General features: G+C 40.0%; 1 protein-coding gene and 1 long non-coding RNA gene across 2 annotated transcripts in view; one reads left to right on the top strand and one right to left on the bottom strand.

Annotated features, from left to right (window-relative positions):
- LOC116676769 (uncharacterized) overlaps positions 1-27844 on the top strand; it is a 614404-nt gene that overhangs the window by 75814 nt on the left and 510746 nt on the right. The window contains exon 2 of the long non-coding RNA XR_004328828.1: positions 8002-8005. This is a non-coding gene — a long non-coding RNA (uncharacterized LOC116676769). The remainder of the gene's footprint in view (positions 1-8001; positions 8006-27844) is intronic.
- LOC116676607 (seizure protein 6-like) overlaps positions 1-27844 on the bottom strand; it is a 317474-nt gene that overhangs the window by 36860 nt on the left and 252770 nt on the right. The window contains 7 exon segments of the mRNA XM_032507601.1: positions 12771-12909; positions 14496-14690; positions 17486-17693; positions 21127-21137; positions 22633-22661; positions 22663-22704; positions 24910-24961. Of these exon segments, the coding sequence (XP_032363492.1) occupies positions 12771-12909; positions 14496-14690; positions 17486-17693; positions 21127-21137; positions 22633-22661; positions 22663-22704; positions 24910-24961 (676 nt within the window).

Raw genomic sequence — 27844 nt, 5'->3', positions numbered from 1 at the left:
CTAGAACTGCAAGCAGTTATCACGGGGTCCGAGCCTCGAGCAAGTCGCCCCCGATGACCCGGGGAGCGCGCGAATGTGGGACCCAAAGAAGAAACTGGTCTATGTTAGCTACAGTGCCCCCTGGCCAATCTTTGCCAAATTTGGTACAGAGCCTCAGAGTGGCATGCCGAACAAGCACCACATCATCTACAGTTATATATATTTGGAGACATCCAGTGCAAAAATAAACATATTGAACATTATAACTCGTATTTACTATTTACATTTCTTACACACAGTGTATCAATCTTGGATGTAGCAGTATGGCAAAAAGACCCCAAAAAACTCTGGACTTCTTACAAAACCTGGACTGTTAGGTTTTAGCTCCAAAAGACTGTATGTTTCTACTAGTTATAATTATAAAGTTATTAACACAAAAGGGGTAAAAGGGCCCAAACTGGTCTATGTTGACTATAGCGCCCTATATGTATATATTTACCAAATTTGGTACACAGCCTCAGAGCAGCATGCCAAACAAGCATCACAAGTTTTGTGTTGATAGCACTTACTGTGGCACAGATATTTCAATTGCAAATTTCCCATTTAAATGCATTGAGTTATTGGCCAAAACAAAGAAACGTTGATCATAGCCCCCTCTAATGGCCAAAATATCAGAATAATCTTGACAAAAAACAGAATTTCTCTTTAATATTTCCTAGTGATGGCAAAATGATAAAAAAATTATGAAGCATTTTCTTCATTTTCTGACCCTCTTGAAATCACATGAATTGCCATTCTTTGGGCCTTTTTCTTTAAAGCAAGAGCGCCATTGAGTGCCCTCAGAAAATAAATGAAGCCTAAAAAAGGCTTCATTTGGCCATCACTAATATTTACTCAATATTCTAAATCATCTGAGATGCTATATCCTGGCTGACTCAAACTGACGAGGAGAACAATAATCATGATGTTGACAGTGATTAGCATAGACATCCCTGTCTATGAGATGGATGAATCACCATCATACTGAATAACCACATTTACTGTCACAATTCAACTGTCAAAGTGCCATGTATTTGTGCTGTTTTGACCACAGACTGTAAAGCTGGAACTCTTACAAAGCTCAAAGCTGTTTAAAAATGTCACCTGGGGCTAAGCTATCTATAGAAGCTATAAAGCAGAAAGCTCAGAAGAATAAAGCAGTGACATGCTCTTTGCTGTCGCTAATTAATCACCAGCGGCTTCTGATAAAACTCATTAGCCAGCCTGAGATTGAGCTATTAATCACTATGGGAATGCTGTAAAATCAAAGGTTCAAGAGGCGTGTATTGAATCGACACATTGCAAAGCCTGACAGAGCATGAAATGTTTATTTTTGACTTCTTTTTATTTATTTATTTCAAAATCTGGAAGGTAATATGAGTGAGTTTGTTAACAGATGAGAACTGGAGTTTGGAGTGATTGTCTTTCCACAGGCAAAATCTTCTGTCAGCTAGACGCACATATAGCCGCACGCTCACGCTCTCTCACACTTGTATTCCTACCCTTGTAAGAAAGAATCTTCCACTAAATAAATTGACTCTGAACTGTAAGCCTCTAATCTGAACATTACCTGACGCAAATATAAACAAGGGCCAGTATTTACTATGTCTCTCCAAAAAGGGAATTTATTTTAATTTGGGGGGGGGCTCAGGGACTCTCAGCAGGTGTGAAAATGACACAAAAATTAAACATTAAAAATTAAACATAAAATCCCATGTGTAATGTCTGTTTCTCAATATTTTATGACATCCATACTCTGTAGCACTCAGCTCCACGCACACTGGTTCCTACAACTTAAGATGTAAATCTTAAATTAAAAATGTGTCACATATATTTTATATATATATATATATATATATATATATATATATATATATATATATATATATATATATTATATATATTTATTTTGTTAATTATTTTGTTAAACGGCGTATTAAAGGGTAAATATTGTTTTTTTCCAACCTGGACCCTATTTTTCTATGTTTTTGTGTCTAAGTGACTGATGAGAACAACAATCTTTGACAATGGTCCAATATTAAGGAAGCGGGCTACAATGAAAGTTAATGGGGCAATTGTCAGCTTGTATTTCAGCACAGTGTTAATGCTTGGTTAATGCAGTCTCCGAAAATCATAACTCCATAAACACTATAATCCTAAAACAGATTTAACCTAAACCTTAACTGCATGAACATAATGTTAACTTTCTTTCCTACTCTCAAACTCACATCATGAGAGTTGAGACCTGGAAAAGTGGCATTGCCTTGATAAAGATTTTATTGTTCTGTAGGTCTATAGCTGGTCCTCCCAAGCATAGTAAAAGAAGTGTGCCGTCTTCTAAAGTCATTGGCCCTCATTAATGAAACATGCGTACGACCTAAAACAGGCGTGGCCTACAATGGGCGTAAGCCGATACCTACGCAAAGCTCGGCATTTATCAATCTGAATGTAAGCGTAGGCTGCTAAAAAAATCTCACGTCTGGTCTGACCTCGTGTACGCAAGTTTTCCAGTGTGACTAGCAATGGTTCATGGTGTAACCACCCGGTTAAGTGAATTGTTATTGGTGACATGTTTATTCAGTTGCCTGTTTAATCGAGTGCATTTGCAGTCCTGAAGCCGAAGTGATGGCCGATCTGGTTCTGTTAGAGAACCTCTATACGGGCTAAAAACGCGAGAGGGTTTTTTGGGACCGCGCTGATTTTTTTTATGGAGAGTGACCAATGGCTAATGAGTGGTTTTTGTCTTCCGAGGCATGTCCTTCTGCAGCTTTGCCACAATTTAGAACCTTGGTTAAAAGAGAGACGGCACGGTCCAGTGACATCCCTGTGCCAATGCAGTTGCTCTCTACGTTGGGGTTTTTGGTTACCGGGAGCTTTCAGCGGGAGATCGGAGACAGGTCTGGTATAACACCCCCATGGTTTCCAAATGTGATTGGGGCGATTGACTGTACTCATGTGCGTCTGAAGCCATCATCCATGAATGATTACGCATTTATCAATCGTAAGAACGTTCCTTCAATCAACGTTCAGATCATATGTGATGCCAGGATGTCTGTTCTGACTATGGTAGCCCGGTGGCCTGGGGGAACGCACAACTCTTTTATTTTTCAGAACAGCTTTGGAACAAATCTACAGGAGGGCGCACTGCATGGCCGGAGTCATCTCCTCTGTGAGTTAAGCCTGCGTACAATTACTACTATAAAAGCTGTACATAGTTCTTTGGTGAAACGGTTGGATGTGATTCCTCTAGGTGACAAAGGTTATCACCACTTGCAACTCCCAAAACCGAGCAGATTCAACAGTGCGCACACATGCACAGACTACAGTGGAGAGATGCATAGGTTTACTCAAGGGAAGGTGGCTCTGTCTTGGGTTAGCGGGGGGACTCTGCTATACACTCCAGAGAACACCTGCCTGAAACATAATTATGGCATGCTGGGTTCTTCATTATATTGTGCTGGAAAACGGGGTGCCATTCAATGAACTACAGCCAGATGATTAGGGGCTCTACAAAGGAGACAGGATCTAATTCTTGGCATCTAATATAGTAAGCAGAATACTATTACAAAAAATACGTTTATAGAACGTTTAGTGGGAATCATTTATTTATTTGAAATGCACTTCAGGTTCTCATTTGTCACTTTGTGTCATTAATGGCCAGAACTGAACGATTTATTTCACCCATCCATCTGCAAATTTCTGCCCGTCTCTCCAGGACTTCAGCAGTTATTACTGAGGCCCATGGTGATGGACCAGGACGGGGCGAAGACAAGCGCTCCTCTTCCATTGGGCTGTGTGGATACTGCTCTGCGGAACCCTGAGCACTGGTGCTTGGTTCTGACTGATTTTTGAAAAGACAAAATAAAAGATTCAATGTACTTCATTTGTGTTATTTTTTTAGGCAAGCAACAAATCAGTGTACTGTGGCTATTTCTCACCATTTCCCTGGTCGGACTCAGGTATATCAGTGTCTCCCCCACCACAAATGCCACTAACGGAGGGAGACCCGATGAGTGAGGCCACTCGCTCCTCAGCTGGCGTTAATATCACTCCGAGGTCTGACTAGCCTCCTCCCATCTGATTTTGGCTGTGCCTCATTGAAGCAAGAGGTCTTTTTGTGGCCAGTTTCATGTTGGACCATTTTTTCTTGACCTTATTGGAAATCAGAATACAACAAGTTATATTTAATTATTTATTACTTATTGGATAATTAAGTACTCAAACCTCTGCAGGAGCCCGATCTACTGCAGAAACACTGTTGACTGCAGCAGTAACCTCAGTCCACACCGCATTTCTGCTCTATTTCTCTTGTTCTGCCTCAGAGAAATTCCTTTTCTTTGCCGGATGTCGCTTATCCATGTTGTAAATTCTAAGGGCGAGGCCTCTAACCCTTGAATATATGTGGGCGTAATATTTAAATTACAATTGTTTCCAGCAGCTGCATTCATCAATGTACAACCATTCTTACGCTCTGATTGGTTCATGAATCCTACGTGAAGCCTGTCGTAAAAGTATTTCTGCGCTCATATCTGCGCTGATTTCTTCATTAGGTTGATAAATGAGGGCTATTGTGTTCCATGTTTTTTTTCATTTTTTTCATTGCTAACGGATAAAGCTTCTTACCTGCTCCAGGAGCAAGGCAAATGGAGAAATATTGTTATTGGCTGGCATCAAATTTGTTGTGATTAAGCTAAACAAGGCTTTGTGTTGCTCTGCAGTGCATCTGTCGAAAACATAAATAAATCACAGCCTCCATTCCCTGACATTAATTTGATTTAGTACCAAAGAAAACTGGCAACACATTTTACCCCAACTGTTCAGTTTATGATTGGCTATTTAGGTATCTCCAAAAGTCTGAAATGCCGGAAGAGAATTGTTGGAACTATTCTTGGCAGCTTTACATAGCTTTTCTGAATATCTGAGTGTCTTACAGGACACAGTGGTAAAATTATGTCAATTTCACTTTTTTAAAAGATGTTTAGATGAAAAATGCTTAAATCTATCAGATATCTAATATTGATATTCTAAAGTGTTTAATGAAATTGCTTAACAATAACTAATAACTGTTTTAAACCAAATCACAACCACCTAAATTGTACAGAATGTACAAAATTGGAATAATGTAATTTATTGCTGTCCTGAACATTATCTTTATCTGAGCCCAAGGGTATTTTCACATATATTCTTAATTTTTTTTAGGGTAATTACATTAAAACGATCCCCATGTGTGTCATATTAAAATGTTCAGAACAAACTCAGCTTTCCATTTAGTGACGCCAAAAGTTTTTCAAGAGCAATGTGTAAAGAGATAATTTGGCGCTAAAGTTGAAACGTTGATGTTTGCTTTTTGAAATTCCTCAAATCTCTTTTGAGATAAGAGTGTTTTCAAACATTGGTTCGTCTTCAGAGGGTTGAGAAACCCCTGGGACCTGGGGTTATGTGATCATTCTTACAATACAATATATTCTCAAACATAGGGACAATCAGTTACTGAAATAGAATAAACTAAATGAACTGTCATTGTGAAAAATATTGTCAATTAGTTGAATTGACATTTCGCCCTGTTAGCTTTGTAGCCTTTCTAGGTCAGGACAAATTACACCTTTATCAGTGTTATTGTTGCATGATAAATGTATGACTGTGTTAAATAGCCTTACACACGTTTGGAGTCACTTGCTATCACACTTGCTTTGCTGTTTCTAGACGATTTACAAATACGGACTGGAATCCGGGAAAATGTAGGACAAGAATTACCAACTTGCGGTTGTATGTCCCCACTGACCAGTCAAGATTCAGTTTAGATCCATATCTGTTCAGATTTATACGATATACCCTCACCTAAAGGTTTATTGGGAACACCTGTTCAATTTCACTAATCAAGCAATCACATGGCAGTTGCTTCAATGCATTTAGGGGTGTGGTCCTGGTCAAGACAATCTCCTGAACTCCAAACTGAATGTCACAATGGGAAAGAAAGGTGATTTAAGCAATTTTGAGCGTGGCATGGTTGTTGGTGCCAGAAGGTCCGGTCGGAGTATTTCACAATCTGCTCAGTTACTGGGATTTTCACGCACAACCATTTCTAGGGTTTACAAAGAATGGTGTGAAAAGGGAAAAACATCCAGTATGCGGCAGTCCTGTGGGCAAAAATGCCTTGTTAATGCTGGAGGTCAGAGGAGAATGGGCCGACTGATTCAAGCTGATAGAAGAGCAACTTTGACTGAAATAACCACTCGTTACAACTGAGGTATGCAGTAAAGCATTTGTGAAGCCACAACACGCACAACCTTGAGGCGGATGGGCTACAACAGCAGAAAACCCCACCGGGTACCACTCATCTCCACTACAAATGGGAAAAAGAGGTTACAATGTGCAAGAGCTCCCAAAAATTGGACAGTTGAAGACTAGAAAAATGTTGCCTGGTCGGATGAGTCTCAATTTCTGTTGAGACATTCAGATGTAGAGTCAGAATTTGGCGTAAACAGAATGAGAAAATGGATCCATCATGCCTTGTTACCACTGTGCAGGCTGGTGGTGGTGGTGTAATGGTGTGGGGGATGTTTTCTTGGCACACTTTAGGCCCCTTAGTGCCAATTGGGCATCGTTTAAATGCCACAGCCTACCTGAGCATTGTTTCTGACCATGTCCATCCCTTTATGGCCACCATGTACCCATCCTCTGATGACTCCTTCCAGCAGGATAATGCACCATGTCACAAAGCTTGAATCATTTCAAATTGGTATCTTGAACATGACAATGAGTTCACTGTACTAAAATGCCCCCCAAAGTCACCAGATCTCAACCCAATAGAGCATCTTTGGGATGTGGTGGAACGGGAGCTTCGTGCCCTGGATGTGCATCCCACAAATCTCCATCAACGGCAAGATGCTATCCTATCAATGTGGGCCAGCATTTCTAAAGAATGCTTTCAGAACCTTTCAGAAGTTGAATCAATGCCACGTAGAATTAAGGCAGTTCTGAAGGCGAAAGGGGGTCAAACACAGTATTGGTATGGTGTTCCAAATAATCCTATAGGTGAGTGTATGTAGTAAAGACATATGTGAAAGTATTCAGTGTATATTTTGGGAAAAAATGGATGCTTCACAAACACCTTCAACACAGCAGCTCAGAAGATATTACAACCCACACCACATTTTTAAATTGTGTAGAACACCAGCTAAGTTTGTTCAGTGGGTCGTGGCTTGACTGCAGGCTGACTGTAAGGGGCAGAAACTGTTTATGGGGAGGTTTTGGTTGATTTGACTGCAGCCTCCTGCCGGGAAGGGAGAGGAATGGCATATCTTATGCCCGCTCGGTCTGAGCAACAGGCCTGGAGACACGGCGATTGCAGCAATACTCTCAAGTATATGATACACTGCAGTCTGCCTTTGTCCTTAGCAGTGGCAGCAGCGTACCAGATGGCGATGAAGCAGGTGTGGATGGACTCGATGATGGCAGAGTAGAAGTGCACCATCATAGTCTTTGACAGGTTGAATTTCTTCAGCTGCCACAGAAAGTACATCCTCTGCTGTTTTTTTTTTTTGATGAGCAGTCTTGGGACATGATGGAGCCCAGAAGCTACAGGACTACACAGTGTTGACTGTGGAGTCACCCCGGGTGATTAGGGTGGGAGGGGCTGCGTTCTTCCGGAAATCCACATTCGTTTCCATTGACTTTAGAGCGTTTAGCTCCAAGTTGTTCTGACTGCACCGGGTCATTAGGTGGTCAATCTCTCACCTGTAGGCGGACTCATCCTCAGGTAATGAGTTTATACTTGAGTGGACATTTATGCCAAATTTGAAACAATTCCCCCAGCATTCTTGAGATATCGGGTTCAAAAGACTGGGATGGACAGACATGAGGTGACCTGGACTATTAACCAGTGGATGTTTGTGCCAAATGTGAAGGAATTCCCTCAAGGCATTCATGAGATTACCTTGCATGCCAGCTGAATTCTCACAATATGATTTAAGACCAAGTAAGAACCGTGGGATCTCATATCACATGAAATCCTTGTCAGTCTAAGTAACGTGTTTGTGTCAGAACAGCAGTGGATTGAACCTACTACTGGCAGCTACGGGCGTGGATGAGGTGTCTGTGACGGCCGTGTTCGTTAAAAACAACAATTTCAAACGTGAAAGACAGATGTTTCATCCAATCCCAAGTTATTTTTTGAAAATACCTGCCCTTTTCCAAACAGTTTCCAATGACGGCGTCTCAGATGGTTCTGTGTACCAAACCATCTGGCGTGTCAGGTTATATTGAGATATTGCCAACACAAGAATGGGGGGGAGGGACAGCCTGAAAACATAATGCCTCTGGCCACGGCTGTCGCTGTGGACAAGCAGTGGAAAGTAGTCATATTTTGTGGGAGAGATGGGGATTTTCATTCCCTCACTTTCCCTTTAATTACACCTTTCACTCCCTCCTCTTTCATTTGAAGGCCATCCATAAAAGTCATTTGATACACCCTAGTGATAATGTCCCTCCTGCCATTACACAGATGGAGCAGGAGATATGTAAGCACAGGTCTCTGTGTGCAAAAGGAGGAACCAATACCCAGGCCTTGCTAAAGGCCTCACATATCTCTGTACACTGTCTAACCCCGAGGGCTCTGGGAGAACAGCTGCTATTGATAAGCTTCATGTACATGCTCAGACACCTGCTAGGCATATGTTCAGACAGTGAAAAGGCTTGTGCTGGATTAGAATGCTTCTCTCCGTGGACATCTGTGTAGGTATATTCCCATGAGCATTGTCTGGGAAACTGGACCACAGTTTGCTGACACCTTGAGCTGCAGACTTTTTACAGCTGGACACACAAATGTTCAAACACAATCTTAGAAACCAGTCATAAACGTTTATGACTTGTCATGAAGTTTCAATTGTTTTTTGTCATGACAAGTTAACATTGTTTGGGTTGTCTTGATTATGACAGCTTAACATTAACCAGGATGACATTATCAGAAGATGTATTTGTCATGACAATAAACATTAGATCAGTCTAACCTTGCACACCTAATTTTAATAATCATTATGTCAACATTTCATGAATACAAAAAGAGGTGGATTTTCTGTTTATGTCAAGTTGTCATGACACATAACCTCTGTCAAGTTGTCTTAATAAGGACACTGCAAGGAAATTTAATGTCAAGTTGTCATGACAAATACACCTTCTGATAATGTCATCCTGGTTTAAGCTTCAGTAGGTAACTTTTGTAAAAATGTATTTTTTTCATATTTGTTAAAACTGTCACTGACAGTAGAATATGAGACAGATAATATGTGAAAAAAATCAAGCTCCTGTGGCTCCTCCCTGTGCTCCTACTGCCACTTGGAGAAATACATCGCTCCCGGTCAGAAACAGCCAATCAGAGCCAGGAGGAGTGTCTTAGCAGTGTCGATTACTCTTGTGTACGCACTGTTCATACCCCTCCCCCGCACAACGCGTACCGTGTTCAAGCCATAGACTTAACGGTCTATGGTTCAAGCTCAAGATTGCCAGTGTACTGCAGCTCTGCTAATCGCGGAGAAACAACTTTTCAGGAAAACTGCCAATTTCTCGAGTGACACCTACTCAGAAATGACAAAAGCGAGCTAAAAAGAAATAATTAAACCGAGCCCGAAATAAAACGAGGGTCAACATCGGAGCGGCTTTTCAGAGGTGGAGGGAGCTACGCCTCCTGGAAGGATTCAACACGGATTCAGAGCTAGCGTTAGCCACATTTCTGCTTGACATGTAAGTATCCCTGCTTGATTTGTTTCATTTTTTAAGAACTACACAACTAAGATATCGATGGTTACAGTACACTTTCAGTACACTGGTGATAGCAAAAATCTCAGTTTACTCTGTAGCTTGTTGCTAAGTCTAACAGTTAGCTTGTTAGCTTGTAACATAGCAGGAATGTTGTAGCAGGTGAAGTTTAACTTTACCTGCTAACGACTTCACTCTCAGTATAAGTAATATTGTTTTGATACCTACATTTAGTAAGCCAAAATGTGTTTTTGTCAATCACAATAGATGTAGCTCTGGTGAAACTAGTTTAATTGTGCGCTGTCCCTGTCAATGCTTGGCAAGGCAGAATTCTACTTTTGATTATTTTTAAACACGTTTTCTTCCCCCTCAGGATGTAATTTGTAAATCAAATGTCTGACACAAATTCTTTATGCTCCTTCAACAGGTCAGACATGGCCCAGACACAGAGGCACGTGAAGGAATCGTCTTTCAGTCCAAATCTAAATATTCAGTATTTCCTTGTGCAGGAGTACTTTGCAAAAAAGGCTGATTTATTTTACCCATATGCAAAATAAAACCTAAGACATATTTCTAAGATGTTGTTGTTCCTTGGCTTAGTGAGCTTCCTCAGTGATTCATCATTCCTACTGAAAGTTTACTGTTTTAAATTGATCCAAAAGGTAATTCAGTAATGTACTGTGTAGTAAAGTGCTGCTTTTGTTCTCACAAATGAGCGATTACATAAAAAATAATTTTAAACCCTTTTATTGAAAAATACTTACAAAACTTTTAATAGAAATATTTGAAATAAGCAATTTTTTTTTTACATAACGTATTCAAAGTTTTAAAAGCACAGCACACAACAGCTATACCCTCCTCAGAATAAATCCCCTGTATTGTCCGTGAGGATGTGGAAAGCATCGATGGCCCTGCTTACTAGCCTGTGTGTTCACGGAGGGCTGTAGCGCAGCAGAGGGCAAGGAGAGGGACCTGTAAGGTGTGCTTGTTCAAATTTTTAGGCTAAGTCCACGTTTTCTCAGAACTCCCTACTGCAGCTTTAATGTCAACTTGTCATAATCAAGACAACCCAAACAATGTCAACTTGTCATAATCAAGACAACCCAAACAATGTCAACTTGTCATGACAAAAACTGAATGACACTTAATGACAGACGAAGAACATTTATGATTTGTTTATAAGGATTATGACACGGTCATGACAGTGTCATGTCAAGATTATGTCAATACTGTCAATTAAAGTGTTACCTCGCTATCTTCCTGTCAGGTCTGCAAAACTGAAACTCCTGCGTTGTTGCTACGCCAACTGGGAAAGTGGCATGATATCTGACTGTTTAAAAGCGTGTAGCTTAATACTAGTTGGGTAGTAGTCGGATGTGTCAAGTCCATTCATGACGTGGATGGAACAAGACGTGGAAAAATGTGGGTATCCAGCAACAATGCAGAATAATATTTTAAAATTCTGTGACATAAGAGACAACGGATAGAAGGTAAGATACTAATCCAGAGTCTCTCCAGACTCAAATACGTAAAAAAAATAAAACAAAAAAACCTGCTACAGGGTGGCAACAGAGTCTGATAACTTGCTTAGACAACATAAGGAACAAAACGGGAGCGGTACGGGATTTGGGAGTCTTTCTCTCGGGATCTTGCATGTCTAGATTTTGCAAAACTTTGCAATTGATCTGCGGTTGACATGCATTCCAAACTGTGAGTGTTGATCCGTACGGACCATGGATGAACTATGGTCGGTTACACCACGAGTCTACCTATATGAAAAAATATATATATACTGGATCTAAATAGTGGATTCTATTCATAATGAACGGCCAAATCCAATTTGAGCAAAAAATGAGAGTCAGGTAGTGTTTCCTGTCTGTATCTACACTTACATAACTACACATAAACATAACTTATAAAAGAAAAGGCTTTAACCTTAGATCTAATGCAGCTGACAATAAGAAGTTGTTGTCACCAAATGTGAGTCATGGTTTTGGAGAATTGTCCAATATCAGTGTTCTGTCTGGGGATAGGGTTAAAACTTAATGTAAGGATGGAGAAGAGCTTTTTGGATCATGTGCATTTACTTTTACACATTTACTTTACCATGTCATGGGGGGTTTACAAATCCTTGAAGTTGTGAAGTTAAAGTAACGTAGGTAAAAAAAGATGCAGGTAGTAGGAGGACAACACATGTCGTTTTCTCTTTGAGTTTGGTTTTTGGGCTGTGGTATTGTCTAAATGTTTTCACAGGATACCTATACTGAAATCACCTGCTCTGCTACATGAACAGCAGCAATTACTTATGTTGACAGACTTCCTTTCAAAAACCAGAGGAAGCCATTAATCAATGCTTCTTAAAGTACAACAACAGCCCAGGTGCTGTTCAGAGAGAGAGAGAGACAGACAGAGAGAAAACAGAGCATAAGACCTATGCAAATGAGCTTGCCTTAATTTGCTTGCAAATGGCAAATGATTTTCTACGGCTGACTGACTTATCGGGCTCTGACACGGCGACGTGTGTTGCTCTGTGTCTTCACCTTGGCATCACAATCACAGAAAACACACACTCCCATGCTGTACACTTGCACCCTCTACTCCTCACAGCAGCCATTACAAGAGTGGGGGAGGAGTGAGAGTGTTGGTGGTGGGGGACCGCCAAACAAACCCTCCCTGATATAATTAGTTTTCTTCGCCGCACCTAATTAACCTTTTTCTGTGTGGCACTTACACATCTCATTCACAAGCCGAGCGCTCTTTCATTAGCAGCGTGTTGTGTTTTTAATGGGTTTTACCAGTCATGGTGAGGTAGCTCTTTGTAATCTTCAAACTGCTTCTGTGGCGCTGTTTGAAGCCAAGGACTGGTGTACGTATACGCAGAGGGTTTGGTGATGATTTGATTAAAAAAAAAAGGTTTGTCATTATGCAGATTTATGCGTATCAAAGGGCAAAGGGTGAGGCGGTGGATCAAACTGCACATATGGAAGCTGAATACATACACTTGAATGTCCACCATGATCCTCTTGTCCTCCTCAACATGGATTCCCCAAATACAGTCCTGGCCTTTATCGTAGGCTTCAGGCCAGTTAGGAGACAGCACCACTCCAGCGGAGTCTGTGATCTCGCCACTACACACAGCTGGAAAACACACACATACACAACCATAGGTATTAAGATGGGCAATGGTGAGGGTACAGTTCATTTAATCAACACACAGAGCAATAGGGCTGGTTGTCAATGCCATTATTAAAACAATAAAACTGTTAATGTCTTACTTTGCTTAATATAGCAAAGCCATATTTCTAAAGCTATTCTAGTCCCTCCGATGAAGAATTCTAAGTAATACCACACCACTGGACAAGGAGGATTAAAAAACATGATGGACTCTTCAGAAGAGGTAATTATCTTCACTTGAGTTTATGCGTGTGAAAGTTGCTGGACGCCATAATCTTCTGAAAGTAGCCATACTGAGACATACAGAGTGTTTTGTGAAGCTAAAAGTCTTAATTAGCTTTGTATTAACTCATATGGCAATGGCTTGAAGGTAACGGATGTTCATTAATATAAAAAAAAATTACGCACTAAAGGTTTAAATAAAAGAGGCTAAAACTCTTAAATATTGAATGCAACACAAGCAGCCACACAATAGTTTGGCTGAAATAAAACACAGTCCAAAACTGAAAAATTTCAATCAGGAGCTTTATATACAAGGAATAACAAAACAAAAGGTTTTAATACCCAGCACTACATGGCAGCAGGATGGGTTACTGGCTGCAGAGACTTGTGGCCTTAATGGGTTTAAAATCAAATCATAGTTCAGATAAATAACATAATATATCATAAACACAATTTATAAATGTAGAACAGGTCAAACTAATCTGTAGAAAAGCCAAGACTATATTCATGGAAATTCCAGAGATGATTTTCCTGTTGACTACCTACCTGTACCCAAGGAGGGCCGAACAGTTTAAATAAACCCCATGCCATGTCATCTGACAGCAACTTAACCTGAGCCAGAAGATCCTAAAGCAAATGGGACCTACGTCTAATGGTCCTGAAGTTACTAACACTCTGAGGAGTTCAGCAGGTACATTGTTGCATGTTTGTTGGCGGACTAAAAGTGCAGCAAAAGTTGTTCATGGGTCCCGTCTGATCTAATTAAATCTTACTGTATGCTTGTGTATTTACAGACCCAAACACCCATCATAAGTAAATTTGGATCCAACCTGCAACAACAGTATCAACAGCCCTGAGTACTGCTGAAATATCCCTGAGCGAGGTACTGACCCCCAATCTACTTATTTTATGTAAATCCTGTCAGCTAAATGTCTAAAATAAAAAATGTATAACCTAAACGATTAAACACAAGATGTGTTTAGTGTAGATTTGTCACTTCTTTTCAGCTATACAAAAGCCGGCTGTGGCTCAGGTGGTAGAGGGGTCCCCAACCAATCGGAAAGTTGGTGGTTTGATCCCTGGACCCTGGGCAGGAACCTGAATTGCTCCAGATGCTGCGCCATCAGTGATTGAATGTGTGTCAGTGTTTATCTGATGAGCAGGTGGCACCTTGTGGTCTCAGCAGCCTCAGCCAATGTATGAATGTGTGTTAAGGGTTTCTGTAAAAGCGCTTTGAGTAGTTGTTGAGACTAGAAAAGCGCTATATAAATACGGTCAATTTACATACACAAACACACGCACACGCACACGCACACATACATACGTACCTCTGCAGGCAGGCTCGGTCTCGTTCCACTGGGGATTGTTGGGGTCCATGCATTCAATGGTGACAGATCCCTGTTCCAGAGTATAGCCAGGGTCACAGGCAAACTCCACCACAGCTCCCACTGCCCAAGTATTGTCGCTACTGGTCAGGTTACCGTACTTCACGAAGGGTTCGTAGCAGTGGCCTGCTGCATAGCCTGTGGTACAAAGACATTTTCAGTGGTGGAAAGGACTGAGCTATCAGAAAGAAAGTGAGGAGCTATGCTTGATAAGTTAACATCCCCATCAATTATATGACTAAGAGACCACATGACTTTCATAAAAGTCCTTAATGAGTTGCCGTGTTGGTAATTTGTTATTTTATCATTTATTTCTCTTGAATTAATCTTGCATTTATTAAAAAAAATTGGCTTATTATCAGATTTATTTCTAGGCATCTGGTTTCCTGTTTGGTACAGTAAGGAAAAGTTTTAATAAAACAAATATGTATATCAGCTGTGAGACAGAAAGCAAAAAATATCTAGATATTCAATCTAACTGGTACAGCTATAAAAAATTTAAATATAGCTGTTCACCACGGTGGAAATGGTTTGTCAGGATAAAAGGAGGAACCATCAAATCTGTTAGAGACTCGCTAAACAGCATTATACCCTGTTAATGGCCATAATGACGTCCGTTGCTCCCTTTGGACTTAATCTCATTTGTGGCAGCGAAGCAGAGGCCTAAGAAGATTACACTGATTATATTTCTTTTGGTCCTCGTGGACCAGAGAAGAGCTGCGGATCAGAATGCTGAGACAAATGTGAGGGCAAAAGATAAGAGAAGCTAAGCAATATCTTACCCTAGCCATTAGATGAAACGTACTATGAAATAAAAACGTACATCGTATAGATTCTAACGTGTAAGGTTATGAAAGTAGAAGCTGCAAGTTAATAATGTATTCCCAAAAGATTCCTAAACAGCTGAGAGTTGCTCTAAGATTTCCTTCATTAAATGGCTACAAAAGCAACATATTGGAAAGACAAAAATATAAAGAGATGTATGGATTATATGGATGCGTTTAAATGTATCCAATAATGTTTTAATGCAAAAAAGCGCAATTCAGGCCAAATTAAAAGTGAAAATGGCTTCTGATCATTTAAAGAGTATATTAGAAATGGGGCTTTTCTGACACAGATTAGTTTTTTTCTCTCTCCTGCACCTAAATTGAGTAGATATTGAAGTTTGAATTGAGCTATGCTTCACGGCATCCGTTTCTGTCTATCACTCCCTTCAGCTTTTCCCCAGGTCCCCTTTGACCAAATTAGGATTTTAGCCATGCTAGTGGTTCGGCTCTTGGGATGGCAACGTCAGTGGGTTGGTGTGTTGGTCAGTCTGTTGGTCCACCACGCTGCTCCAGACTGAGTATCTCAGTAACAAAAAGTTAGGTTGCCATGCAATTTTGTACAGAGATTCAGGGTCCTCAGAAGATTCATCCTACTCATTTCGTCAGCCTGAATAGAGAAAAATGTTTGATAAGAGCCACAGTGGGTAATCGTAATTTTTTTTAATTAATTAAAGGTTCTTTATAATACAGCATTACATTGCTGCCGGCAGGAGCAGTGCGGCGCTGTTTCGGACTCTCGGTGCTTTGTCATTCAGCTGAGTGAAGCTGCACTGAACGCAAGCACTCGTCTTCTGTCTAATATTTTCTCCAGTTTTACATGTTTGTGAAGCTTTAAAACGTGTATACTTATACAGATATTGTTTAACAGTTACATTTGTAATGTTAATTGGTTTGGTGGAGGGAACATGGTACATTTATATGGTTTGTGTACAAGTAGAGAAACGTTTTGTTGGTTGTCTCAAGATGACGCCGGCAGTGAACTTTGGACTGAGATCAAAATAAGAGTGAAGAAAGATTTAAATATTCCTTAATTTTTGTCTCCAGCACATTTTAGGTTGGTGGAAATACATATTTGTGATAACATAGCAGCTCGTTTTAAATTAATATGTTAGCTAAAACATTACCAGTCTTCAGCTCACGCAATTTGAAAAATGCAAAGTACAACCGTTAGTGGCAATGAATAAGCTGTGTTTTCTTTATTTTACATATTAAGAGGTGAAGAACAGTTTATTGAATGGTATTTTTTTTATAAGTGGTTGAGGATGAATGTAGAAGGACATATTGAAAATTGTAAATTGAATGTGTTTCATTTGAAAGGTAAGGAGAAAGCCAACTACCTAAGGTATTTTGTTTTGGATTTTGTGTTGATGCTAAATGTAGAACAGCAAAATAGAGAAACAAAAAGATATTTTTGCATATTAGCAAATAAAGATTCTGAGCGAAGCTGCACTGAATGCAAGCACTTGTCTCCTGTCTAATTGTTCTCCTGTTTTACAGGAATTCGTCTCTACTTATGGGTTCTCAATCTGACACCTGTAACATCTGCCTTAATTAATACAGAAGTTCCACCTTTTAGAAACCTGCCAATAACTCTCTAAAAACAGTTTTCTTCCAGTCCTCAGATACCTCCCACTAATGCCTTTTATCTTTTCACTGTTTGAAAGGGTTTGGAGCTTTTTACTTCTTTATTTCAGTTTACAGTACACAGTCTTTTTGTGGTTGTACCACCCTTGATTACCTAAAGTTAATCTTAGCTGGAAGTCAGTCTCTCCAGCCATTCACTCTGCAGCAAGCTACTGCATATTCTGAAGGTCTTTGTTCAATATATTTTAAATCGATAATTCACTGAGAATCCACAGAAGGCCAAAGTTTCTGACTGATGCTAATCTGTTCTTGGCCTTAAGCAATTAGTGAGATAACATACATCTTTTTATATGAAGTCCTTTTGTGTGTTTTTATAATGAATGCTTTCTGACGGGTTTGCTGCCATGTTTTCTCCAGGTTTTCACAATTTTTGATATTAAGCAAGGGCCCACATGGCGCTGGCATGACAAACACCATGTCATCTTGTTCTATACTGGAACTATCCATAGCTCTGATGCTTACCTTGGTACCTGATGGCAATCCCAGTAGATGTGCCAGTAGCATCTGAAGTCAGCTCAATGAAGAGATGCCTGGACGTGCTGAGTAGACCTTCATTGGGAAGATACTCCACCTCATATGAATCATACAGGGCAGCTGCATCTATGCTGTTACCATTTTTGATCAGCAGCCTAGAGGAACGGGAACAAAGAATCATTTAGCAGAGTTTTTTCTGCTGATGACATCAAGACCAAGGGCTACTTTGGAATTTAAAGGACCACTCCTACTTATTAAAGAACTGTGTCTTTATACTAAAGCTGCACTATTATTATTATTGCCAGTTGATCAAATGGCTGTGTTAATGTGAAAGGAGTTTCTCATAGTGATGAATAGGGCTGTGTATTGGCAAGAATCTGATGATACGATACGTATCACGATACATGGGTCACGATTTGATATGTTGCAATATATTTCAAAACTGTGCGTGAGGTCATATATTGGGATTTTTTTTAAAGTAAAAATTTTGAAAAACTAATATTTAAAAAAAAAAAAGACGTGATGTTGATGACGATGATGATGATTTAAAAGTGAAAGGAATTAACTTTAGATAAACAATTCAATACAAACAAAATCAAATTTATTTGGGGATTGTAGTTCTCAGGTAGGTATTAAGTGGGCCATAATAAAAGAAAATACATAGCCCCTATCACAATACATAACACATTATGTGCAATCTGAAAAAAAAAAAAAAAACATCCAACACATCCACGTGCAAAAACACAATTCCTAAAGGAAACATTGAGGAAAAAATGTAATCAATCAGTTAAAGACAATAGATGGCCCCTGACTGTAACATCTAGGCTAATGTATAACACATTAGGTGCAATCTGAAGAAAAGAAAGGACATTTGTCTATGTCATCAAAAAAATGCTTACACTATTATTCATACACAGGATCCATCCAACATAACCCTTTGTGTCGCAAAAACATGATTCATAAAGGAAATATTGAGGAATGTAATACTAATTATTAAATCAATGAAAAGGGAAGCTTATTTAATCTTAAGGATTTTGTGAAGGAAAACCAGCTGGTCAACATGAACAGGCTTTAAGACACTTATCTGTGCAGTAACAATATCTCCCGCAGAAGAGAAAAAACTCTCCGAAGAGACACTAGTACCGGGAATGCAAAGAAAGCGCTTTGCTACTTTGGATGGCTGAAAGAACTCATGTTAATGGACCTTCCACCAACAGAGGATTCTCTGGAAGTGGCAAAGGGGGTTCTTCCCTAAAACATTTAACCTCAGCTGTTGCAGTGTAATGTGCAGATTTTGGCGTTGCATTGTTTTTGGTAGAGGCAAAAGTAGGTCCAAGCAAGTCTGCCAAAGAACGTGAGCTCATTGGTCTCTTGCTGGGGGACTGGGTAGATACAGGGCCATCCTTGTAGTTTGTCTGATCAACCTCCTCTGACCAGCCAGTTCCCTCCATTTTCCTCCACTGGACTTTTTACCACCCCTTGCTGCTGAAAAACATCAAATCTAACTAGTATTAGTTTTACAGTAAATGTATAATGTACACCAACACTAAATCTTAGCCCAAATTCATCCTATTTGTCATGATTGTGGGTTTTCAGTTAGTTTTCCATTTCTTGGTTTATTTTGTAGTCTCTCTGATCTCCCACGTGTTGTCTTATTTTACTTCCTGTCTCAGTTGACCGTTTTCCCAGAGTCTTCATTGACCGTGCTCCCAGAGACTTTGCCATTGTCCAACCCCCCGGAGACACGTGATGGTGGACCTGCCGACTGCTGCTCGTGTTTCCTTGTTGCCTGTCACTGTCACAGAGTCCCATTGTCCTCGGTTCCTGGGTCCCGCTTTCGCCTGTGTCGCACCAGTATTTGTCCCTCCTCTAGACCCCCTCCTCCTTCCCTGGGCTGTTTTGCTTTATTCTGTGACGTTTCTTTTTTCATGGACCCTCTGATAACCGTCCCATGGGCAGGGGGTTCTGTCATGATTGTGGGTTTTCTTTTAGTTTTTAATTTCCTGTTTTATTTTGTATGTGTTGTCTTGTTTTACTTCCTGTCTTCTATTTTCCTGCCTGTTTGATTACTTGTCCCCATCCTTATGTGTTGCACCTGTGTCTCATTGTCTTTCCTGTCTTGCTTTTTTAAGTTCAGTCTTCCCGTTTGTTTTCCTAGTGTGCAGCTTTAAGAGTTTTTTTCCTGTGTTAATAGTTCCTTGTTCCCGTGAATTTTTTACAATTGCCTGTTTTTTTGGATTTCTCCTTGCCTGTCGTTTGTTAATAAAACCATTGAACTTTACTCCTCTGAGATGTCCATTGTGGGTCAATCTCCTGGTGTGCTTGACACTATTTTAGTACATAGATACAAGTCCAATTAAATGGAGATTATATTACTAATCACACTTTAGGCTAATGTGTGTATTTCCTTTGTAGACATCCCTTGTAGACATCATTGTCCTCTGCTTCGGAGAGAAAGGGTAGATCTTTAAATCTAGGATCAACAGCTGATGCCATTGCCATTGATTCGACAAGGTGCTGAAAGCATTCTTTAGAAATGTCGGCCCATATTGATAGGATAGTATCTTGCAGTTGATGGAGATTTGTGGGATGCACATCCAGGGCACAAAGCTAGATTTCCACCACATCCCAAAGATGCTCTATTGGGTTGAGATCTGGTGACTTTGGGGGCCATTTCAGTACAGTGAACTCACTGTCATGTTCAAGAAACCAATTTGAAATGATTCAAGCTTTGTGACATGGTGCATTATCCTGCTGGAAGTAGCCATCAGAGGATGGGTACATGGTGGCCATGAAGGGATGGACATGGTCAGAAACAATGCTCAGGTAGGCTGTGGCATTTAAACGATGCCCAGTTGGCACTAAGGGGCCTAAAGTGTGCCAAGAAAACATCCCCCACACCATTACACCACCACCACCAGCCTGCACAGTGGTAACAAGGCACGATGGATCCATGTTCTCATTCTGTTTACGCCAAATTTTGACTCTACTATCTGAATGTCTCAACAGAAATCGAGACTCATCAGACCAGGCAACATTTTTCCAGTCTTCAATTGTCCAATTTTTGGGAGCTCTTGCACATTGTAGACTCTTTTTCCTATATGTAGTGGAGATGAGTGGTACCTAGTGGGGTCTTCTGATGTTGTAGCCCATCCGCCTCAAGGTTGTGTGTGTTGTGGCTTCACAAATGCTTTGCTGCATACCTCGGTTGTAACGAGTGGTTATTTCAGTCAAAGTTGCTCTTCTATCAGCTTGAATCAGTCGGCCCATTCTCCTCTGACCTCTAGCATCAACAAGGCATTTTTGCCCACAGGACTGCCGCATACTGGATGTTTTTCCCTTTTCACACCATTTTTTGTAAACCCTAGAAATGGTTGTGCTTGAAAATCCCAGTAACTGAGCAGATTGTGAAATACTCAGACCGGCCCGTCTGGCACCAATAACCATGCCACGCTCTAAATTGCTTATATCACCTTTCTTTCCCATTCTGGAGTTCAGGAGATTGTCTTGACCAGGACCACACCCCTAAATGCATTGAAGCAACTGCCATGTGATTGGTTGATAAGATAATTGCATTAATGAGAAATTGAACAGGTGTTCCTAATAATCCTTTTGGTGAGTGTATGTACAAAATGAACATAGAAGCAGATGGCTTTGCTTTAAAAATGCCAGCAGACGTCGGCTCATTTCGCTAACACGTTTTACCACGTGCCAATTCTCTATATTTTCCTCATCATCACTTCTTTCTGATCTTTTCCGTTTCTTCAGAGCTGTCCAGATGTCTGTTCATATCTATGAAGTCTATATTTGTAGCAGGAGTATAAGAGCAGCCCGGAGCAGGTATTGGCTGGAATACAAAATGGATTATTCTGTTAATTTCCCCCCTATGGCTCTTCCTTCAGTCCTCTGTAACGAGAGCCCCATGCTGCTAAAATGACACTCTGCTGTCACCACTATGAGCTGCGCTGACAGCAAGTTGTTACCCTGCAGAGTCCTCAGAAATTATGTTATACAGAAAAAGCAGAGGGTACGACACACGAGCGGCTTGATTGAGAATAAGTGAAGGGACATGCCCAAGTAAAGAAGAAGAATCTGACATTATCTATTGACATCAATCAAACCATTTCATGTCTAAAACATAAGAATAAGATTCTTGTCAGGGTGTACAGCTCTGAAGTGAAGTTTTGACCATGTCACACTCATTTTTGGCCGGTTCTCCGTTACCTTCCTCTTTCTTTGTGTTGCCGTTCTAAACCCTGGTGGATTTCTGAGTACTATGGTTACCTGCTCCTCAGATCGCTGCAGTGTAAATCCAGACAGCTAGCTAGACTATCTTTCCAATCTAAATTAAACTAAAACAACTTTTGAACATACACGTTTCACCAAAACAAGTTCCTTCCCGAGGCTAATTTGGAGAGGGACCGTCATTGCGTCCAGTGCTCATCACCGTCCATGACAATTGTGATTGGTTTAAAGAAATGCCAATAAACCAAAGCACGTTTTTTTCTTCCATCCTGGAATGCTGTGTGGACTAGCCAGATCCTCCTTCACAGCGCTATGGAGGATGGTCTGGCAATGTGAGCCTATGTCACACTAAAACTCTCCACTGATACCATTTACTGTAGACTATTTTCCACAGCTTTTAACCCTCTCTTGGTTGATTATCAATGGGAATATCTTTCAACACAGGTCCTGATACTTAATGCTACATGATGTTGTTTGAGAAAGAATGAAATGGGGCAGTGGTGGAGGCGATACATCTCTGTGTAGGGAAAGTGAAAGACCAGCTACCAGCGATGGAAGAAGTATTCAGATCATTTTACTTAAGTAAAAGTACTAATACCTACTAATACTTTTTTAAGCCCGAAAATGTATAATTCAACTTGAAATCAAATACTCTCCACCTCTCTCTCCTCTGGTTATTTATTAGATGAAAATCAGTGAAAGCTGAAAATAATTAATTTAATTTACCGTTACCAGGTGAGCAGTCCAGATTAAGTTATTTCCAATAAAATACTATTTCATTGCAAGTTTATTACTCAGTTTTTTATGTTTATAATGTCCAACCATTGTAATACAAATCTTGAATGTCCTCTTCCCCGATCATCTCCCGCCAGCGCCACCCCAAAGGGGTAGTAGTCGGGGCCCCTCGGGGGCCTCCAGACCAGTGGGGGCGGGTTTGTTGGTAGTTGCGGGGAAAACCCGGAAAGGACGATGACCAACTTACGTTCCTATAAAAACCACCCATGAATGAGAGGGGGAGGAGGAATGTGAAGGAAGAAAAAGGCACTCAAAAAATCAATTAAACTTCAATTCAATTTTAAAATCTAAAAAGAGTTCTCGGCAGTTGGGTAGAGGGTCTGGCCACACTAAATTTAAAAAAAACCCAAAAATTTCAGGAATTTCCCCCCCAAGATCAAGCATTGTGGTGAGGGAAAACTTTTAGGAAAAACCTGGGGAGTTTTAAACCCTTTTGGACAGAAAAGGCTCTTTGTAGGGGGGGGGGGGGTTGATAAAAATGGGCAATTTAAGGCACAATATCACCATAGAAACTTTATTTGCCCAGGGAAAAGGGATTTCAGTTTTTTTTCCCTCCCCTTTTTTTTCTGTCTAAGTGATGTGGAACAAAAATCTTTGACTTTGGTATGTTTTAAAGGGCGTGATCATAAACCGATAGGGCCGTCAGACAGTCGGGGCGAGGTTGGGGATTTGAGTTTTTTTGGTGGTTCCGTCCGTTCCGGGGAGGCCTTCTTTTTGGCGACCTGACATGCTCATGAAATTTGGGCATGCCGGCAGTGGGACCAAAATGATCAATTGATGTTAAAGTGCTAACCAGAAAAAAAGGACGGGAGAGCATGACTAGAGTCTCAAAAAAACGGAAAAAAATTTTAAAAACTGCCCTTTGTCGCTGAAGACATTTTTAAAACTGAGGGGCCTATTTCCATTTAAATTTTTTCAGAAAATTTTCGTGAACTAATTTAGAAAATTGAGATTATTAAACAAGAACCCTAAATTTTCCGGAATAACCCAAAACCCCTGCGCGTTCTCCAATCACTGTGGTTTCATTTTTAGGGGACAATCAGTTTACCGTGCCTGTGATGGAGAGTATTGCATTCGCCGTTTGGTGGTTCCAAGGGCATTTTTGCAAGGGGAGGAGACGATATTAAACTGCCTTTTCGCCAAGGGGTTTGGCCTTTTTGTTGGGGTGTCAGGGGCTTTAAAAAGGAGACGTTGCAGGAAAAAACGGCAAAAAAACTGTAAGGTAACAGAAGGGAAATTGGAAATTTAGGGCCACTAAAAGTGTTTTTGTCCCCGTTTAAAGGCCAGATTGAATTGAAAATTCGAAAAATTTATGGAAAGGCCCCTACAGAGATTTTTTTGTTAAGGTAAGCCCCTTTTTTTTGACAAAAAACACCCCCCAAAATCACCATCCCCAAAAAACCCCCAACTCCAATAAATAATTGATTTTTAGGGGGATAAAACCCACCTATTTCCAGTAAAGGGGTGATTAGGGTTTTTTTCCAAACCAAAAAGAGTGGGGATTGGGGGAACAGTGGAAAGTGAACCAAGGAAATTTTTGATTGATTTTACAATGAAAAAAATTACTGCACCTCTGTAGGGATCAACCATAATGTTTTTTGGCACACAATCGAGCTTTCCTGAAAAAACAGCTTTTTTGTGGGTAATTAAAGGTGCAAAAATCCCCAAACAATTTACATTTAGGTTTCACAAGGCTTGTTTAACTAGAGATTTTTTTGAGTTGTGTTCCCCTCTCACTTTGATTATTTCTGTGGAACTATAAAAAAACCCTAGAAATTTAACAAAGCGACGGTAAAAAGAAAAAATTTTGGTTGCGTGAAAGCAAGAAAATAACAGAAAAAAAAAAAAATCTCACTAAAATACAAGGGTAGGGGGATGACAACAAGTACTGTTTGGTCTAAATTTCGGGCAAATTGTTTAAAAAAGGGGTGTTTTTATATAAATTCTTGAATACTAAATGTTAATCTGCACTTTTCTGGAATGTGCCAGAAATCTTTGTTTCGACAACTGAATCGGCATATCACAGCCATGTTTGAGTTTATAATCAAAGACGGACTTTAAAGCTTTCACTTTGTTGAATACAATAGTTCTAACAGGCACCTGTAGAACATGACATTAGTTAATTATAATACATCTGAGAACATGATTGCTGCACATATTGATAAAAGCAAATACCTTAAATTTAAAAAAAAATACTGAAGTTCTGTGTCTGGCGTTTCCGAAACGGATACACGTGGAGCAGATATAAACTGTAAACTTGTAGCTCATGCGCCATCTGCAGAGGCAACGGCCCCACTGTCTCTCACAATGATTAATAAAGCTCAAAAACCTCTGGAGGATGTAACTGAGGACTGTTTATTTGTTTAATAGTTCTGCATATCCTTCCAAAAATAATGTCGCTGATACAGAATAATCCACATCTTTCTTTGAAACTGCTTTCCACCACATACTTAAGAAAACTGTTGACAGTGTATGCATGCTCAATACCATTAGAGACTGGTGAACAACAACGCATTCATTAATGGGTATGGTATGAAATCGTACCAAAATGCATGCACAAGAATTTGAGTGAAATCCTACAAAAATAGGCTACCGCTAGCTGGTTTCATGACAGTTAAGGTTAGCGGTCTTTCGAGTAACATTTTGCCAAGGAAAGGTGACTGTAAGCTGGGCACAGAGCACCGTGAGGGGACAATCCTTATAAGGAGCTGTTACAGTTGAGTTTAGCCGACACAAGTGGACTGTAATTTAAGTTAGTTTAAATACCAAAATGACAAGTTAGGATTAGAAAAAAATAGATTGGGGTTGGGTTCAAACACACAAAAATGAACAAAATAACAAATAAAACATTGTCGTTAACTGAAATAAAAATAAAAACGAGGCATTGGAAGTACACGACAACTAACTAAAACTGTAATGTCTGTTTGCAAAACTAACTAAAATGAATTCAACGAGTAAATGCCCTTTTTGTTTTTGTCTTTGTCAATGTCTTTCATAGAGCAAATCATTTTATATATTTCAGAGTTGACATTTTCGACTATAAAGCTGTTTTATAAGATTAGATTAGATTAGATTAGATTAGATTCAACTTTATTGTCATTACACATGTACAGGTACAAGGCAACGAAATGCAGTTTGGGTCTAACCAGAAGTGCAATAGCAGTAAGTGCAGGATATACAATGGTTCCGTAAGTGCAAGACATGGATATGTAATGAATAAATATAGAAAGAATACTATTATAAACAGAGTTTTACAGATGGGTTTGTCCTATGAATACAAAATATAGATAACAGGTGTTGTGAGCAAGATTTACAGCTAGGAATTTGGTGGATATTACTATAATTGCAAATTTTTTACAGATATGTGCAAACAGCATAATATACTAATGAAATAAGGTAAAGTTTGGGCAGAACTATCCGAATTAAAGTGCGGTGGAAAGTAATTGCATATTACAGTTAAGTACGGTAGTGCGGATGTAAATGTAAACAATTGGTACTGTAAATAAATAAACAGTCAGCAGTGCAAATGAAATGTAAGTAGTGCAAAAAGGTAAGTAGTGCAAAAGATGCAGATGTAAACAGTCGTTACTATAGTAACAGTCAGCAGTGCAGATGAACATTATAATATTGCAGATAACAAAATGGAGGCAGGTGTGAGGAGGGAGAGGAGAGTCTGTCAGTATATGAGGGGAGTGGGATCAATGAGGATTAGAGTTCAATAAAGAGACAGCTCTGGGGAAAAAAACTGTTCTTTAGTCTGCTGGTCCTGGTCCGGAGGACCCTGAAACGCCTGCCGGAGGGCAGGAGAGAAAACAGTCTGTGGGCTGGGTGAGAGGAGTCCTTCAGGATGCTGCCTATGCCACTGACATATAGTTATCAACCCAGTTAGGAACCCAGAATTCCGACATCCCATGTAAATTGAACACAACATAGTCCACTCCGTGCCCCTCGCCTGGCATCATGCCGGTACCAAAAGTCGGAAGAAAGCAGCAGAATCCCATTTGATTATGAAAAGTCAAAAAAAAGAAAGTGAAAAGGGGAAAAAAAAAATGGGAAAATTTAAAAGGAATTTAAAAAGTACTTTAAGGGGGAAAAAGGGGGGAACCTAGCTTCCTAACAAAAAAGGAGAAAAAAAGCCCCCCCCCCCCATTTTGGGGGGCCCCCTTTGGGGGAGCTGCTCCCCCCAAAACCCGAAAACGGACAAGATGATGGGTGGATGGGAAAATTAGAAACCTTTTTAAAAACAATTCAAACTAAACAAATTTTTGAAAAAAAAAAATCAAAACCCAAAAAAAAAAAACAAATGAAAAATAAAACAAAAAAACCTTCCCCAAGGACATAAACACCTTTTTCCCCGTTTAATCTTTTTTTGCTTCCCGGTTGAAAAAAGTTTTTATACCCCAAAAACCCCTACCTCCTCCCTAGCCCAAGGGGGCCCTTTTGAAGGCTGTCGTTGCAGAAATAATAAACCTGGAAACATTAATTACGGTTTACTTTAGTAGCTTATGTCAAATTTTTCTTAAAAAAAAGTTTTGGAAAAAAGATGTCATTGAACTATGTAAATCGCCTTAAAAATTTAACCAAAAAGATAGGGTATCCTGTCAGGAGTGTGTTCAGTGCACTGTATTCTTTTTTCATCACCTTTGTTTTTAATTAAAGGCAGAGGGGAATCAAAAATTAGGGAGAAGATCATCATAAAGAACAATAAATTTCATCAAAAATCAGAAATCCTTTAGACAAAGGGAAAGATTTTTTTGTGTTGTGTGTGTGTGGGGTGGTGTGGGGTTGTGGGGTGTGTGTGTGGTGTTTTTTGTGTCCAGTGTGGGGGTTCCCTTTGCAGACAAGTTTAAAATTAAAGCAGGCGGGAAGAAAAAACCCCAGGGGGCACCCTCCCCGTTTTTCGGTAATCCACCTCAATACCCCTTTTTTCAACACCCAAAAACAACACACAACACACACACACACACACCTAGGGTTTTTATTGCAAAGGGAAACTGCCCCCCAAAAAATTTTTTTTGTACATTGGGGGGGGCCCCCCTTTTCCCACTTGTTCAAAAAGTTTGGGGTTGGTATCAAAAACTTTTTAACCCATACAACCAAATCCACTTCAATTTGATACACAAAAAAACTAAAAAGAAACCCCAACATGGCTTCTGAGGACAAGTTATGAGGGAAAGCCCCCCCCCCTGACACAATCGAAATTTATAAATACCCCCTTTGTGGGGGACATCACTATACCCCCAACCAAAAATGCTTTGAGGGCTTTAAAGGGCAATCGTTAAAAGGAAAAGTCCACACAACCAGTAA

The sequence above is a fragment of the Etheostoma spectabile genome, chromosome 3, assembly GCF_008692095.1.
Source record: "Etheostoma spectabile isolate EspeVRDwgs_2016 chromosome 3, UIUC_Espe_1.0, whole genome shotgun sequence".
Lineage (NCBI taxonomy): Eukaryota > Metazoa > Chordata > Actinopteri > Perciformes > Percidae > Etheostoma > Etheostoma spectabile.
Note: the sequence above shows the minus strand (reverse complement) of the source record. Positions and strands in the feature narration are given on the sequence as shown.